Here is a 17,431-nt window from a genome sequence, read left to right as displayed (position 1 = left end):
TCCAATTAATTATAAATACTATGATCAATTAAATGCACCATGTTTTCTCAATCCCACAAGATAAATATAATTTGTTTCCAAACTTGTTCCAAAAAGTTTTTCTTGTTTTTCAACACAACAACATAATAATACCCATGTTCCCATTAGATGACTTCACTTTTCTGGTATCTCATTCCCACAAGTTAATCATAACTTGTCTGAAAAGGTCACATAATGTGGTTGTAACTGCAAGATTCAGTAATATCTGGTTTATGCAATGTAATTGTAATTTGTTTACACAAAAAAAAAAAAACTTGAGGGAGTAAGATACAATAGTGTGTGTTTGTTATTGATCATACTTTGCTTTTCCAATTTCTGTGAGATTTTAGTTTTTAGTATTGTCATCATTACAGTTTCTATGCTGTGATTAATCCTGAAATCATGAAATTCTCATAAATACTATTCCTATTATCGTTAGCATGATTATCATCTCCATGACTCTATAACTGTCATTATTATTAGAATTATCATCTTCATTGCATCGTCATGATTACTGTTGTTATTGCAATCGTAATTATTATTGTCGTAATATTTTATTACTATGATTAATAATAACATCCACATTATTATTCTTATAATCTTAATCAATATAATAATTCTCATTTTCATTATCATCATATAACTGTTATTAGAATTATAATCATCAACATTATTATCAGCAGAGCATTATTACTATTGTTATACAAGTATTATGATTTCTGTTGTTACTACTATTCTTATTGTTATTAGTAACATTAATATTATTATCATTTTTTTAATGTGACAAAGACACGCTCGGGCTTTAATAGCAGTGGGTGAATGTAGCTCACGTGACCACAACGCCCATGACGTCACGGGCAAGATGGCCGCCTCCACTGCAGCAGCGCCGCTTTCGTGATCCGCGGCTGCCGCGCCTATGAGAGACCCGCCGCCGGCGACCATGAGGACCTTTTGCGGCCGCGCCAACCCGAGCACCGGCGGGCTGGACTGGGTGGAGGAGGGCGAGCAGTATGACTTCCACCAGGAGATCGCCAGGTACACGCCCCGCGTGGCGCCGCCCGACCGGACCGGAAGTGGCCGGCGGACCGGGAGTTGTTTAGACCGAGGAAACTTTTGGGGGGACCGGGGCTCATCCCGAACCGTGGCCGGGATCCAGCGCTCGGAGGCGGGATGGAGTCGGCGCCCCGCACCGGAAGCGCCGGGAGTGTCTGCTGGATGCGACTTCTACGAGCCCTGGAGATTGTTATTATTGTTATTGTTATTGTAAATGATTATTTATATCGTTTTCATGTTTTGTAGGAAGCCATTATTTAGTCTGCATATAAGTTGCAGAAAAGTCAAAATTATAAAGTATTTTTATATTTTTATTTTAATATACATTTTAATATGTATATTTTTAATGTATGTATGTATGTGTGTGTGCATACATACAGTGGAGCTCAAATTATTCAAATGCCTAGCATATTATTGCTTCATGTTACTTTTAGATACATTCAACCGGTTATTCCCTGCGAGAATATATTGTGTCATAAAGGAAATTGACTGTTGAAGTGTGTGTGATGATGAACTTCATCATCGACCCTGCACTGTTTGAAGTGAATTTAGTATGTTTGTGTGTTAATGTCATTTTTCCTGCAGGTCCTGCTACGCTGACATGCTGCACGATGATGACAGAGTGAGTGTCCACAGATCCGTGGGGTTTGGAGGGGTCAACCTACCGCCGGCATGGACAGGAAGTGACCCGCAAACCTGTCACACATGACTTTCAGTTCTTAACGCCACTGTCTCTCCACGCCAGAATGAGAAGTACTTCCAGGGCATCCGGGCAGCGGTGGGCCGGGTCCGCGCCCGTGGGGAGGAGGTGGTGGTCCTGGACATCGGCACGGGAACGGGCCTGCTGTCCATGATGGCCGTCAGCGCTGGGGCCGATTTTTGCTACGCTGTAGAGGTACCCACATGCCACCAGAGTCCTTGTCAGTGTAATCGGATTACTACCCATAATCTGCATTTCATTTTATTTTTTCCTCGGCCAAATCGAACCTCAGCCTTTCCTCTTCCTCGCCGCAGGTGTTCAAGCCGATGGCCGAAGCGGCGCAGGCCATAGTCGAGAAGAATGGCTTCGCTGACCGGATCAAGATCATCAACAAGCACTCCACAGATGTCACTGTCGGGCCAGGTTGGGGCGCACATGCACACACACTCACACACACACACACACACACACACACACGCGCGCACGCACATTTTATCCTGCATGCAGTTTATCTGTTGAATTCATACATATTTACACCTTAAAACACTTTATAGCCTTAACTTTGACACTTTATATTTTATTTGTATTTCTTATTCTTCCTCCTTCCTACTATTATCTATTATTGTTATGTTGTACTTGAAACTCTGGCACAACAATTTCCTTCGGGATAAATAACGTTGTTCTTATTCTTATTCTTATTCCTATATTTTAGTTTTTTATTCATTTCCTTATGTTTTTATGGAATGCTAATTCACAGCTTCTTCCCTAGAATTCTTACTTTCATGCTTAGCATACTAATGCTATTTAGCCAGAAAATGACTGGACACAGCGAAGATGGTAATGATGGAAAGGTGTGTGTGTGTGTGTGTGTGTGTGTGTGTGTGTGTGTGTGTGTGTGTGTGTGTGTGACCAATCACAGATGGCGACATGCAAACAAAGGCCAATGTCCTGATCACGGAGCTGTTCGATACCGAGCTGATCGGCGAGGGGGCTTTGCCCAGCTACGAGCACGCTCACCTCAACCTGGTCCAGGTGTGTGTGCATGCATGCATGTTTGCATCTATTTTTGTTTATTTCAAGGAGCTCTTGGGATGGATCGCAGTAATATACACCTGAATAACACCTGCACTGTGTTTGTTATCATCCGTATCTCGCGCTGGATGTTTTTTTTTGCTAATGTCTAGAAAATACTTCCCTTTTTTAACCATGTGTCCTGCAGGAGGGCTGCGAGGCCGTGCCCCACCGGGCAACAGTGTATGCCCAGCTGGTGGAGTCCCCGCTGCTGTGGGGTTGGGCCCGGCTGCAGCCCCAGGAGGTTGAGGGCATCCGGCTGCTGCCCCCGCCCGCCGTGGGGCTCTGCAGCGGGGCGGCGTCCGTGTGCGACGTGCAGCTGAGCCAGGTCCCCCCCGGCGACTTCACCCCCCTGAGTCCTCTCTGCGCCATGTTCAGGTGAGCAGGGTGACGAAAAGATGCTACATGGCTAAACACTGTCTTCCTGTTAGTAATGCATGGGTCATTAGTCACTGTGTCAGCGAGGCGGCTAATGTTGCTTGCATATTAGCTCATATTTGGCTCACTGTCACCAGGAGGAAGAGAAGAAGAAGAAATGCCTTTTAGAATAAGAATAAGAACAACTTTATTTATCCCGAAGGAAATTGTTGTGCCAGAATTTCAAGAAAAGCATAACAATAATAAATAAGTGAAATTTGACCACAACATTTAACCATGAGCGGCTAAGGAGCAGCACCAGAGGAGCGGTTCAGGGTTCAGTGTCTTGCTTCGACAGGCTAGGAGGAGTCGGGAATCAAACCAGGATTCCGAGGACGAACTTTCTGACGTCTGCGCCACGCCACCCCATAATTTAAACGTATTAATCCCTAGTGGTGAAATTTGGTCTCTGCAATCAACCCATCGTGGATGAACCATGAACAGTAGCCGGAAATTGAACCCTCCCGGTTGATATAACCCCTGCATCACATCGCCTCTGCCGTCTAAAGGTACCGTCACCATGGTAACTCATTTGCTTCCTCGTCTCCTCTTAGTGTGGACTTCAGCAAGCAGGTGAGCAGCAGCCCACGCTCCCACTGCTCCCAGTTTGCGGCCCAGTCCAGTGGACGGGCCCAGGTGGTCCTGTCCTGGTGGGACCTGGAGATGGACCCTGGCGGGAGCATCGTCTGCTCCATCGCCCCCAGCTGGATGTACCCGCAGCCGAGGACGGCGCCGGTGAGTTTGGAAGGAAGTGTTTCATTTCACGGGTCTTAATTTAATTTGTAAACATTCATTTTTTTTTTTTTTTACGTGTGTGTGTGTCTTTTGCAGTGGCGGGATCACTGGATGCAGAGTGTTTACTTCCTGCCAGAGGAGAGGACGGTGGTGGAGGGGGAGGAGCTGAGTCTGGCGGTCCACCATGACGATTACAGTCTGTGGTACAACCTGCAGAGCCCCAGGTACTTGCTGCTGCAAGGGGAAGCTTTCGGCCCAGAAAAACCCATTAATTCATTCGTTCAGTCGTAATCTACGCCGCTTTCAGGCTCGCAGTGAGGCTGAGAGGCAGGGCTCGATCACAGGGACGCATATAGAGACACTCATTCACCCATGTGCAACATTCACCCTCTCATTCACGTCGACCATTCACCCTGTCATTCACTCGTCAAATCGGGACTGGCGGTCATTCACCCTCTCATTACCAGCATTTAAGTTCTCAAGTGATAGTAAAGGGTTTGCTTTCACCTCGTGAATGGATGAGCTCCAAAGAGTCTGCTGTCGTAGACCTTAACCCTGTCACCCTGGGCTCCTCAGCCGGAAAACGTCCCCCAGAGACGCCCTGCTGTCCCGGCCACGCTGCACCTGCCAGGCCCACCTGGTCTGGACCCGGCCTCGCTTCGGAGAGCTGAATGACCAGCTGCTCGCCAACACCTACGTCCGGGTGCTGCGCAGCGTGAGTGTTTGTGTGTTTGTGAGTGTGTGTGTGTGTGTGTGTCACCCTAGCTTAGTTTTTGTGTGTGTGTGTGTGTGTGTGTGTCCAGGTTCTGACGGAGGACAGTGTGTGCGTCTCGGTCAGCGATGGAAGTCTCCTTCCTGTGTTTGCACACCTGCTTGGAGCTAAGAAGGTGAAACACACACATACACACACATACACACACACAAACACATGCTGACCTACCTCTGCCCCCACCCCTCTCTGTCAGGTGGTCGGTCTGGAAAGCTCCAGAATGTCCAAATACGTCATCGAGCAGGTAACTTCCACCCCGTCGTTCTGAGCGACTGCTTGCTCTGATTGGCTAATGGCGTCGGCGTCCTCTGCCCAGGTTTTGGAGGCGAACGCGCTGAAGGGGCGGGTGGAGTTGCTGGAGGTCCGGCCTGAGCTGCTGACCAAGGCTGACCTCGGAGGAGAGCAGGTACGCAATCAAATCAGAGCCCAGCTTTCGGCTTTTATTGATTTTTATTGAATGATTTTGAAGGGGAGAAAATTACAAAGCAATTAGATTACCTTTGGACTCGGGGGTCGGATTACTTTTAAATGAGCAAGAAAGGAAAATAAACGTCGGGTTAAAAGAGGAAAAAGCAAGAAATTAGCGAAGAACGAAAATGAAATACCATGAAAGTTCAGGGTGTTCAAGAAGATGTTTACATTTTTTACATAATTACACAATAGAGTTTGTCTGCACTGCGAGCGCAGGCGGGGATGAAAACCATGTTTTAAAAAAAGAAGAGGTGGATCTGAGGGAGATGATGGATAGAAGACCGGAGGTCTTAATCCAGATAAGTAGAGGTTTGTCTCTCCGACGCAGATCTCCGTCCTGTTCGGCGAGCCCTTCTTCAGCAGCAGCCTGCTGCCGTGGCACTCGCTCTTCTTCTGGTATAGCCGCACCGCGCTGGCGGGCCTCCTGCGGCCCGGCGCCGCCATCCTGCCGTGTGCCGCCACCTTGCACGTGGCCGCCGTGGAGTTCCGGGTAAGACCCGCCTGCGCCGCGTTAGCTCATCTGGTTTCTTCCAGATTGAGATTTTCACAGCTTGCAGTTGCATGACGTGACCACCGGGGACTGCGATTACAGCACCTACAGAAAAACAAATGGGCTGTTGTGTGTGTGTGTGTGTGTGTGTGTGTGTGTGTGTGTGTGTGTTTCACTGCTGTATGCCTCGCTCCACGCCAGGACTTGTGGAGGATCCGAGCTCCCCGTGGATTGTGCGAGGGGTTCGACGTCACACCCATGGATGAGATGGTCCAGGTGAGCCTCGTCCAGGAGTAAAAGCACCTTTTTTTTGTTTTTCTTCCCTAAACGCTCTCCTCTACATCCTCCAGAAGTCCCTGGACTTCCGTGAGTCCCGGGAGGCAGAGCCCCACCCGCTGTGGGAGTACCCCTGCCGCGCCCTCACCAACCCCACCGCCGTCATGACCTTCGACTTCACCCAGTGCGTGCCTCAGCAGCCAATCACCAGCCAGGGATCGGTGCCCTTCGTCAGGTAGGGCCTCGTCCTCCTCCCGAGGCCGAGTTGAAGAATCCGTGAAGATCAGTCGTGCCGTGAGGTTAATTCATTCACCGCCATCTCACAGCTCTCGTGCGTTTCCTCCACCAAGTAGACAACCTTCTCTGCTCCTCCAGACCTCCTCATCCAGTAGATCCTGCATCTCAAAGTCACCTGCTCATAGAAACACCCCCCCCCACATCCCATAATAAGCTGTTAAGCCTTTTTTTAAAAAGCTGCAACTACTTTTAACAGACGGGTTGCGTGTGTGTGTGTGTGGCAGGAGCGGCCGTTGCCATGGCGTCGCCTTGTGGATGGAGTACCAGCTGACCAGCGACATCACCGTCAGCGGGGGGCTGAACGGACCAATCAGTGAGCAGGTACCGGCCGCACGCTCAAGGCTCAAAAATGAGACTTTTAAATAAAAAAAAAAAAGTAAAAATAAATGAAGAATCAAAAAATGAAAATGTATTTAAATTATACAGCTGATATTAGCTTAGTGAGTCCCAATTTGGAAGCAAGATAAATGTGATATGAGTAATTTAATCCAGTCTAATTTAATGTAATCAGACTTTTTAATTGCTCTTCCCTCAGCCGCAGGGAACCTTCAAATCTTTGTACTTAAGACCTTAAAACACTTAATAGCCTTAACCTTGACACTTTATATTTTATTGTATTTCTTATTCTCCCTCCTCCCTACTACTATCTATTATTGTTGTTTTTGCTTGAAACTCTGGCACAACAATTTCCTTCGGGATAAATAAAGTTGTTCTTTTCTTAAGGATTTTAACGATTGTGTCTCCCTTTCAGGGTGAGTGTCAGTGGACGCGCCACAGGAAGCAGGGCGTGTACTTCCTGCGTTCCTTCTGGGACAGCCTTGGCGAGGGTGGCGGCGCCATGTCTTACAGCCTCTCCTTCCAGCCGACATCGGGGGACATAAAGATGGACTTTGCCGTGGAGGCGCCATGACTGAACCTGTGTTTTCACATCCACCAGTTTGATTCATGATCACGTCGACTTGAATCACAACTAGAGGAGTTTTCAAGTGCCCCTTTTTTCTGGTCTCTACGGTAAACGGAGCCAGAGATGCAAAAAGTCCCTCAACGGGAAAACTTCATCCTGTTTTATTTTTTCCAGCTTCAGTATTTGTAAAAAAAAAAAAGTCATGAAAGCAGCACTTAAATGTGTTCATGCTGGAAATTAAACTCATAATACCATCACATAAGATGTTACATCCCAGACTCTTCAGCGCAAAAGGAGAAAACCTGTCATTTTAATGTAAAAAAAACATCTAGTTTAAACCTCCCGTCAGGAAAAGCCTTGTGTGTCTTGTTTGTTTTTTTATTTTAATCTGATTTGTAGTTTCAGATGTCGCGTCGAGTGAAATAAACCAAGAAACTTCAATGTGAGCTTAACTTTATTGAGTGAAGTAAAACAGAAAGGTGGTGAAGGAGTTTAAATGCCGCGTGTCAGGGTGGAGGCTTCTCCTGGTTTGCTGCGCCTTCGCTTGCTTCATTAAATTAAAAATAACCTGCAGCGATGGTGGATTCGCCTGCTGCCGTTGGTTCACAGCGACAAAATCCTGAGCGGGGACGGAGAGAGGCGTTTACTAAAAACTCAAAGCCTCTGAGGTGCCGGCTCGGACGCCCGGCAACAAGGTGGCGCCGTGTCTGCGGTGGAATGTGAGGTTTGCGGGCGTAGGATATGAGACTCCTCAGGCATCGGCCTGGGTCATGTTCGCCAGCACGACCTTCTCTCCGGGTTTGAAGGCAGGCATCCCCGTGTACGGACAGCTGGAGCAGCGGAACGCATCGCCCAGGTAACACTGCAGAAACAAGGCTGGCGTCAGGGTCTGGATTTTTTTGTGAAATTCCTGCAGATTTTTTTCTGAAATCATTTTGGAATTCTGTGTGGTTTCACAAAAGTCGTATCTAGCTTGCTTTTAAGGAGCCTTCAGGTGCAAACCAATGCTCTCTGTAAACATTTCTGATATTTTGGTACGAGTTCTGTTGTTGTGTTTTTTTTTTTCAATGAGATTCCCTTTGAGAATCTGGGGGTCACACCCCGCTCCAGGACGAGTACACTCACACTTCCACAGGCTGACTTCGGGAGATTCTTCGCCTGTTTCCCCGTCTTCTCCTCCTCCAGCTCCTCGGCCAGACCACACGTGCTGCGAAGGTGTCACAGAAGAAGAGCAGATATTTACAAAATACAAATATTTGACCTGCCGTGGCACTGCATCTGATCTCAGCTCATCTCACCAGTTCTTGCAGGCCTTCTTCTTGCTGCTACCCTCTCCGCAGGTGGGCGCTCTCAGCGAGGCTGGGTCTGGTTTCTTCAGATCGTCTTCGTCCAGCAGGGCGTCTGAGTCCAGGAGGTCCTGGGCAGACAGGGAGCAGCGGTGCTCAGCGTCGCAGAAGTTAAGCGAGTTTCTGCGCCAGGATGGAAACTCACCACATCGTCATCATTGATGTCGTTGGCTGACAGCGTCCACATCTTCACTGTGTTTGGATCCAGAGATGGTTTTTCTGCAGAGACATACATTTGCAATTCTGAGCATTGCAGCTGCAACAATTCCCATGTATTTAAGATCATGGTGATGAAAAGGATTTCAACTTCAAGGTGCTGGGTGAGGATTTAAATGGTCGAACGGTTAATAAGTCAGCATGGGGACAGATGATTCCTGAACAATGGAACTTTGGAAAAGAAAAAGAGTTGTTTGAGAAGGAGTGGAGATACACATTCAAGCACGTTGGGACGGCTGGAGAAGGGTGGAGGAGACAGAGGTAGGGGCAGCCTAGGTAGGGGTTGGAGATGCTGTGGAGAGGATGGACAGAGAAGCTGGAGAAAGCAGAGGTGAAGAGGAGTCCATCAGAGCGATAGAACATGATAGATATTCTGGAGATACAGTCAGGCTGAGAGGGTTTGAACATGGACAGAGGAGAGATGGTGAAGCTCTGGGTAAAATGATGCTGAGGAAGGAGGACTAGCGGTGGACCACAGAGGAGGTTTATGGATGGAGGGGAAGTTCGTTGGTGTGAGAGGAGAGGGTTGGATGGAGCGGGCGAGTGGCTGTGGGATAGAAGATCCAGGCCTCGTTTTTTTTGTTTTCAAGCATCATCAGACAAACGAAGGTGACCCACACACCTGGGTTGGGGGTCTTCTTCGCAAAGGACAATTTGAGCTGGGCCGACGAACCCAGCTCGAAGTCGGGCTTGGATGCAGAGATGCGTATCCTCGACAGCGTGTTCCCGGTGTAACCAGTGGCCGTCCTGAGGGAGCTCAGGGCCCCTGGACTCAGCTCCGCTCTGCTGACCTGGAGGTACAGGAAGTGAGCGGGTCAGTGAGCGGGTCAAAGACAGATGGGCGTCTTTGCTCCAAAATGATTGACGGACTCCTGTGTCAGCGTGCCGCTTCCTGTCCTGGAAGCAGAGCTTGCAGCACCCACCTGCGTCACTGAAGTGAAGCCAGACAGCTTGAGAGCCGAGGTCAGTTTGTCGGCAGATCTCACGCTTTGGCCGTCAGATCCTGGAGGACAGAGAGACCAGACAAAGACTTAGAGTGGTTTCAGATATATTTATCACCTAGAATCAGAACAGAATAAAATCGATAGCGGATGTACCCCTGAGAGCATCCATTCAAAGCAATGGATGGATCCAGTCTCCAGGAGATGGTGTGCATCACAACTATTTCATTTCTAATTTATATTGAGACATTTTGTCATTGACAAAAGTATCCCAGATGGCAACTGGGATTATTTCATGAAGGAATTGTGCATAACAGGTGTGATGACACACAGATGGGGTGTGTGTGAAACAGAAGAGAGGATACATTTAGAATGGCTTATGTTCTTTTAGTATTTCTATTTCTGCAGAATAAACCCCTCAATTTATTTCTGAATTGGAAAAATCCCGTGGACAGAAGACAGCATAAAAGCGGAGCTTGTAAACTATGTTCTCACCTGTCACTGGCTCGTCCAGGACCAGCTTTCCGCCGGGTTTCAGCAGCCTGGCCATTTCCGCCAGACTGTCGGCGCTGTGCACGCAGGAGCTGTCCTCCAGCAGGCAGGAGAGCACCCAGTCAAAGCTGGACAATCTGTGGTTGGCTAGGAGGGAGAGTTGACCGCAAAGGGTCAGCACACATTCACTCAAGAAGCGCAAGGTATGATCTAAACAAGCATGGATATGAGACAATTGCAGAATAACAAGAAGAATTTAAAAATGACTAAATTACTTCAAGTGATCTTCATGCTTGGCGAAAAAAAAACAGCAAAAATGTTTTGGAATTGTAAATTATTTTTCAAAATAATAGAAGCCTAAAAATTTGAATATGTGCTCGTTGGCAACTGGTTTAGTTAATGAGCGTTTTCTGTTATCAAATAAGAGTTAGTGAGTCTCCTTCCTTTCTGTGAACTTACACAGCCCTAGCCTCTCCATGTTTTCTACTGACAGTTTCCCATTATCTCCCACCGCTGCTCCCACTTCCTCTGCAAACTCCTTCAGGCCCGACGGTGCCGAGGGCTGAGTCCAAATCAGCAGGACGTTGTCACCCGCATGGATGCCAAGACTGGCCATGGTGACCTGGAGGAAGAAGGCAGTCGGTCAGTGTTAGACGCCCAGCGTGCTCCAATGACTTTTTAAGATGTGACAATTCCATAGGAAATGTTTCCCCGTCCATCACTTACTATTGTCAATTGCTTTCTAGTCATACTTGAGTACTACCAACTCAGAGTAATAAGACAAACCTCATAGTATTTGTTGATTATTGAGTATACGTCCTCTTCTCTCATACCAACTTCCATCTACAAACCTCTCTGGTCTTCCTCCAGACGTCTTGCCTGGCAGTTCTAATCTCAACATCTCCACCATCCCTCCTCGGAACAAGATAATGTCAGTTTGACTTTATCTCCAGAACATCTAAAAGGTGCTGTCCTGATGGACTAATTCCTGATCCTCTCCATTCTCCTCACCACCAACAAGAACCTCCAAATCGTTATCCCTTCATCTCTAAACCAGGTAACATGACTGCACTCACCTCCATCTTCTCCACCTATCCTTTAATACAAATTTCTCCACCCATTCCAACCTGCTTGAATGCGTTTCTTCACCCTCTCCATTGCTCTGGACTGTTGACCCTAAGAACTCAAACTCCTCCACCTTCTTTATCTCCACTCGGGCCCTTTCCTTCACACATGTATTCGTCATTCCTGTCTACGACAATGTGGAGTAGATCCATTCTTGCCAAATTTCAAGGTAATTTCCCAGCACATTTAGTAAGTTTAGATTAGTTAAAAGTAATATCTTGATAAATTCTTAGCTTTGTTTGTTGAAAAATCGAAGTTCCTTCCTATTAATTTTCTCTAACTTTTTAAAGGTAGTTTATCGCTGTTTTAACGTGAAAACAATATAAATTTTGTTTACAACATGCTCATGAAGTAGGGCGAGAAGGTAAATAACACGACGTAGAGTGGACCTTGAGCGAACGCTGCGATGCTAACGTTTGCTAGCCTTGGAAACCGTATTTTATAGCAAAACAAGAAATGAGAAGAATGAGCCAGAAGGTCTTTTACGTGTTACGCAGTAGTTCACACTCAGTGTAGTCACAAATGTCACTGAGTTCAATCTTTGGCGGAATAATGAGAAAGAAAATGGCTTATTTTAGAGGAAAATGGTCCAGGATATCTAGCTCGATTTTGGTGAAGAGCAGGTCCCCGGCGTGACGCAGCCGCCGGTTTCGGTGCTATTCATCCTCCTGACCGCATTTGAATCGGTATCAAAACACGACAACACACAGAGAAAATTACAATTATATTATAATTGTTGAAATAATAGTCTGGTAAAAGCTGACTTACGGAAACTGATAATAATAGAAGGCTAAGTCGAATAGTCGTGTGATGTTACCTGCTATTCGAGTGACGGCAGTCTTGACCTGACAAGCTCGCTAGGCTCCAGAATAGTATTTCCGATAGGAAATTTCAAAATAATACTTCCGGAAATGTCGAATAACCTTTGGTACTGTGAATGTTTAGTGTAAAATGTAATCTATAAACGCATGAAAAAAATCTAAATATATCGCTTCTTGTTATTATGAATTTGAAATGATCAGAAAGGTTAGTTTGGCCTGGTTAGTTCGTTTGTTTACGTGGCTAAAATAAGACGCTTGACGATTTGGCCATTGACAACAGCGTCGCGCTAGCAGTGACGCAGCGGTGAGCGGAGGCGACACTCGGCTATGGCGGCGCTGCTGAGAGCACTGAGGGCTGCGAGGGCGACCAGGGGGCTGGGCGGCGGTAAGACGAGACCGCCGGGTGTCCCGCGACTGTGGAAAAGAAAAGGACGGACGCGCACTTAACGTTTAATTTTGTCATGGTTGGGGTACGGGTCAAAGCTGGCGGTTGCTAACCCGCGCTTTAGCTGCGAGAGAAGGTGATCATGAAGGACAGAATTAGCAAACATTGAGTCGCCCCTTGGCTACAATGCTAATGCTAACATTGAGGTTGCGGGCTAGTCTCTGCAGCAAGAGGGGTCTCAAGCGCCTCTACTCCTGGGGGGCGTCTACTCCCCGGTTGTGCAACCTGTGAACTTTATGAAACGGGCTGTAAATAGCTTAATATCACATTTCGTGCGTGTGCACCGCTGTAACGGTGCATCGACGTGAGCTGTTGTTTTACATGGAAACATTATGCACACCAGTGTTGTGATGTTCCTGCTAAACTCTGCAAATTGTCAGCAAACTTACATTGTTTTTCACATGAAAACTTTGATGTATATAATGTAATTTTGAACACGTTGCTGGAATGGCTGCTTGTGCATGTTTAGATATTTCCAGAAATTGACAGAAAATGACCTGCAGATTCACCCAAAATACAGATGTAAAAATACAAAAGAATCATAATAGTAAAGAGAGGCTTTATATGAAATAGATTAATTTGTTACGATGGTCATTGGCTTGAAAATTCCGCCAAAATTTTAGAATAAAGTATCAATTGATTTATTTATGAAATGCATATACAAGAATTGGCAGCATGGTTTGCGTTCCAATTTCGCAACGGAGATTCTGAAGTGCCCAGATGGGTGAATGAGTGTGTATCACGTCTTCGTGACGTGAATGTGAGAGGAAATGGTTGTATGTCTCCCTAATCCTATGATCGCATGATGAGTAGGTCAAACAGACATAGAATAATTTTAAGGCGCTCAGTGTTTTCAATGTCAACATTCCTTTTTCAGTGGTCATCTCACCGATATCTTCACACGCTCAGAGCAGCTGCCTGAGAAGAAGCTTCCACTGCACCGCACTGAGGCTTCAGGATGAATCTAAATCAGACAAACATACGCCACCCTCATCCGCGACCTTCCACGAGCACTACCAGGCTCACTCTGCCGACCAGGACCCAAGCATCCCACCTCAGGGTGACCCGGCGCCTGAGGTGACGGCGGCCCACGAGACAGCGGGGCCCAACACCAGGTCAGTCACCACAAACAGTCAGCACAATGTTATTCTCTGGGTTGTATTACTGTAATGTCGCAGTTCAGATCTATAGTATATGCTGTTAACATGAGCGATTGTCAGCTTGACGTCAGCTTCTATTAGCTTCACAGCCATAATTCCTACTGTACCGGGAGTGTTTTCTGAAAGCCTGCTGTGTTTATGCAAGTTATCAGGACCAGGGTGGTGAGGAGGGCGAGGAGTACGAAACAGAAGAGCAGCTACAGGCTCGTATCTTAAGCGCAGCCCTGGAGTTTGTGCCGCAACACGGCTGGTCGATGGAGGCCATCGCCGCTGGAGCAGAGGTGATACGCCACATTTGTCATGACATCAACAGAACTCAATTTAACATTGCATGTGTCTCAAGGGTCTTGGCAAGTCAATTGATTTGATACTAAAATGTGTGTCTGTGTGTGTTTGTGCTTGCACAGACGCTTGGCTTGTCGTCAGCCTCGACTGGGATGTTCTACAATGGTGCTGGAGACCTGGTCCTTCATTTCGTCGCTCAGTGTAATTCACAGCTGGCTGACATCCTGGCAGAGCAACACAAACAGGTCCAGCTGGGCCAGGCTGAGTACGCACACACATGCAACACACACATGTGCACACATTTACACATTTAAGTGTTTGATATAACATGGATATACAACAAACGTAGATACGCAAACACACACACACAGCGCATTGATTCTCAGTCATCCAGGTCATAGTGTTCACTGGTTAACCACCTCCTGCACACATACGCACACGTTGTAATAACCCTTAAAAAAAGACGGAAAGTATCCTGAATGAGTATTTTTAATTAATTTTTCCATAAGGATTCACTTTCTACAAGGAAATAGTTTATACTTCATAAAAAGATTTAAACAATCAATAAATAATCTTAAATTGCCCAGATAAAATTAAACTCCACATTGCAAGATGTAAACGGAAAGATTTCACTGTGAGAATGTTCTGGATAACAGCATCCTGGAAACGGTGGGAAAGTTGAAACTGTGGTAGTACACCTGCCGTAAAGTGTGCCGTCTGCACCACAGGCCAAAGAAGACTGCCGACTTCCTGAGGGACGCCGTGGAGACGCGGCTTAGGATGTACATCCCGTACATTGAGCAGTGGCCACAGGTAGGGTGACGTGCACAAAACTCCCAGGTGTCTGTGTGTGTGGCCGTGTTGTTGACATCTCGCTTTGCGGGTCCCTAGGCAATGAGCATCCTGCTGCTGCCTCACAACATCCCCGACAGCCTGAAGCACCTGTCCACCCTGGTGGACGACATCTGGTACTACGCCGGGGACAGGTCCACAGACGTGAGTGGGTCCTACCACCCTCGATCCCCTCCCTCCTCCGCTCACACCTTCCTCTCCCCCTTCCACCACAACCCTCACCATTTCCGGCCCGCCTCCTCCCAGGTTACTGACACTGTCTGCTCACCGCCGCACCAAATATTCACATATAAAACACGCCTAATTGAACTGTACACATGGACAAGTTTTCTCACAAGTTGATATTTTTAAAAAGGGGAGCGGCTTTCACTCCCTCATCAAATGAAGTTAAGCTATAAAGTGGAGCAAAGTGTGCATGTTACATTTCGCAACACATTGTAGCATTAAATGTGTAGCAAGTAAGTTAAGCGATAAAGCACCAAATGAAAAACTCCCACGACCATCTTCGCCTGGTCTTCATGGTAAATACACTTAATAAAATACACTTAAAAAACAGTTTATTTCTTTCAAATTATCTTATATGTATCATTAATCTGTACACATTGCTATTCATAAAGTATATTTTCCTGATTTAAAAAAAAAAGCTGAACAAAAACCAGGGCTTGGAAAGGATGAATCATTTTAATGGGGAAATTCAATTTGAGTTACGAGCTCAGTCATGGAACGAAATTAACACGCAAGTCAAGGCATTGCCTGACTATCTGACTCTTGATTGTCTATTTTGGATTTTTAAAGCTTGAAAGTTGTGCTAATGTCCTGTTGCCCAGTTATTGTTTACCTTCAGGCGTCACTGATTGTTGATAATTCTTATTTTCATGTGCCCCCACCCACAGATGAACTGGTACACGAAAAGGGCGGCGCTGACGGGCATCTTTAACACCACGGAGCTGGTGATGGTTCAGGATTCCTCCCCAGACTTCCAGGACACCTGGAACTTCCTGGACAACCGGATCCAGGATGCAGTCAACATGGCGGGCACCGCCAAGCAGGTTCGAGATTATTCCCCGAGCTGACGCTGGACAGTCTCGTTTTGGAGTATTTATACAAACTCGAGAGACCAGATAATTCAATCTACAGCCTCTTTAGACTTTGGACAGTCTGAGCAATGTAAACCAGGACCACCTGCGATTCCGTGGGTTTGAAGCCGGGGACGTTTGCACCGAGGCTCGGTTCATGTCTTTTCCAAGGTTTATTGCACTGGATGACTTCTGGCTGTCTGTTGGGTTGCAGTGCGTGACTCTTTCGTCCTGGTCGTGTTTGCAGGTGCAGTCGACCGGCGAAGCTGTGGTCCAGGGACTGATGGGAGCGGCTGTGACTGTAAGACCCCCCACCCTATGCTTTCTTTGTGTATATCAGAGCAATAATCCAGTGACTCTGAGATGTGATCCTATCTTTGTGTCTGCAGCTGAAGAACCTGACGGGACTGAATCAAAGGCGATGACGTGTTATCTATCTTCTCGAAGACGACCGCGAGCACACACACACACACATACACACGCCCCCCTTGTGTGTCTCGTGCTGAAGAATTTCTTTCTTTTTGCACACATGTGTGATAGACGGCGTGATTATGGATTGTGTCTGAGAAAAAGCCAGTGGTTTCCCTTCACGCTCTGGTTCAGCGGCTTCTTGGTCTTGTGTTTGTCAAGATTTTCGCTTCAATAAATATATTATATTTGCCATCTTAGTTTGAATTTTGAATGATTTTGAAAGTCTTTATTTTCAACGGTAGAGGTTTAACTAATTCAAGTGAGGTTACCCCCAAACAGAGGGTGGTAGATGGGAGAGGAAAACCTTTTGATTGGGGTTGAGATGCCTCCTCTGGAAGTTGGAAAGAATAGCTAGATACTTGGATGAGAGCTTGACGAGATCACTTTCAAAATCTCTCCAGAGACTTTTTCAGAGCTATGGGAACTGCAGGTCCTACAGCAAGAAATTGAAGAGTTCATTAAGTAATACTCAAGGCTCTCCTGAGGACTTAGTGCTGAGTAGTACAAGCAGGTGTCGCATGTCCACCTGGACCAAAGTGGTGGTCCATCATGTCTCTGGTAGGTGATCGGAACGTGACAGCCAGTTTGGATGTTCCCCAACTAGATCAACACAACCCCTTTATCCCCTTAACATTGTTCTCTGGTGAACCTTTCCCATGGTTTATCTGATTACCCCTTGGGGACGGGGGCACAATGGCTGCCTTCAAGCACATGTAGCCAGCAGCTGTGGAGCCTTTGACTCGATCAGTGGAAACTAGCTCCAGAGGCTATGGTAAGGCAGCTGCTGTAGTCCCTTGGTATCATTGGCCACTTGTAGCGGAGGTGGAAAGTAATATCTGTGTATTGTGTAAAAAAATCACCACACTAAATTTAATTTTAATTGTTTATAAAAATGGTCATTATGATGTATCATGAAAATAAGAATACTTGTCCAGACATATATTACCTTGATAATTAAAAAAAAATAAAATCCCTCAGTCTTTAAAACCACCATGTGTGC

At 46.5% G+C, this 17,431-nt stretch overlaps 3 protein-coding genes across 6 annotated transcripts; 2 read left to right on the top strand and 1 right to left on the bottom strand.

Moving 5' to 3' along the window:
- Positions 1–868: 868 nt before the first annotated feature.
- Positions 869–7,642, top strand: prmt7 (protein arginine methyltransferase 7). Its single transcript, XM_086162664.1, has 17 exons — positions 869–1,053; positions 1,657–1,693; positions 1,817–1,966; positions 2,086–2,194; positions 2,691–2,803; positions 2,991–3,220; positions 3,814–3,994; positions 4,091–4,218; positions 4,571–4,709; positions 4,798–4,881; positions 4,960–5,007; positions 5,080–5,169; positions 5,563–5,724; positions 5,926–6,000; positions 6,075–6,235; positions 6,522–6,618; positions 7,049–7,642. The coding sequence occupies exons 1-17, from the start codon at positions 935–937 to the stop codon at positions 7,205–7,207; spliced, it is 2,082 nt and encodes a 693-aa protein (XP_086018790.1). The 5' UTR covers positions 869–934; the 3' UTR covers positions 7,208–7,642.
- On the bottom strand, positions 7,638–12,265 carry ciapin1 (cytokine induced apoptosis inhibitor 1). 3 transcript variants are annotated; one of them, XM_086162668.1, is made up of 9 exons: positions 12,139–12,265; positions 10,656–10,818; positions 10,200–10,343; positions 9,687–9,766; positions 9,386–9,554; positions 8,693–8,766; positions 8,500–8,618; positions 8,327–8,408; positions 7,638–8,063 (listed from the first exon to the last, which is right to left on the bottom strand). In XM_086162668.1, the coding sequence occupies exons 2-9, from the start codon at positions 10,810–10,812 to the stop codon at positions 7,953–7,955; spliced, it is 936 nt and encodes a 311-aa protein (XP_086018794.1). In that variant the 5' UTR covers positions 10,813–10,818; positions 12,139–12,265; the 3' UTR covers positions 7,638–7,952. The 3 variants fall into 3 exon arrangements, with proteins under 3 accessions (XP_086018794.1, XP_086018795.1, XP_086018793.1); XM_086162669.1 differs by having other exon boundaries at positions 12,090–12,179; XM_086162667.1 differs by lacking the exon at positions 12,139–12,265 and adding an exon at positions 10,983–11,004.
- A 176-nt stretch (positions 12,266–12,441) lies between these two features.
- On the top strand, positions 12,442–16,625 carry coq9 (coenzyme Q9 homolog (S. cerevisiae)). 2 transcript variants are annotated; one of them, XM_086162665.1, is made up of 9 exons: positions 12,442–12,527; positions 13,465–13,702; positions 13,893–14,028; positions 14,155–14,297; positions 14,761–14,845; positions 14,924–15,028; positions 15,778–15,933; positions 16,208–16,261; positions 16,350–16,625. In XM_086162665.1, exons 1-9 carry the CDS (start codon positions 12,470–12,472, stop codon positions 16,383–16,385), a joined length of 1,011 nt encoding a protein of 336 aa, XP_086018791.1. In that variant the 5' UTR covers positions 12,442–12,469; the 3' UTR covers positions 16,386–16,625. The 2 variants fall into 2 exon arrangements, with proteins under 2 accessions (XP_086018791.1, XP_086018792.1); XM_086162666.1 differs by having other exon boundaries at positions 12,458–12,527; positions 14,924–15,130.
- Positions 16,626–17,431: the final 806 nt, after the last annotated feature.

The sequence above is a fragment of the Fistularia commersonii genome, chromosome 17, assembly GCF_037954325.1.
Source record: "Fistularia commersonii isolate RoL2024-O1a breed Wild chromosome 17, RoL_Fcom_v1.0, whole genome shotgun sequence".
Classification (NCBI taxonomy): Eukaryota; Metazoa; Chordata; class Actinopteri; order Syngnathiformes; family Fistulariidae; genus Fistularia; species Fistularia commersonii.
The sequence above is the reverse complement of the archived record's forward strand: the minus strand, read 5'-3'. Positions and strand labels throughout refer to the sequence as shown.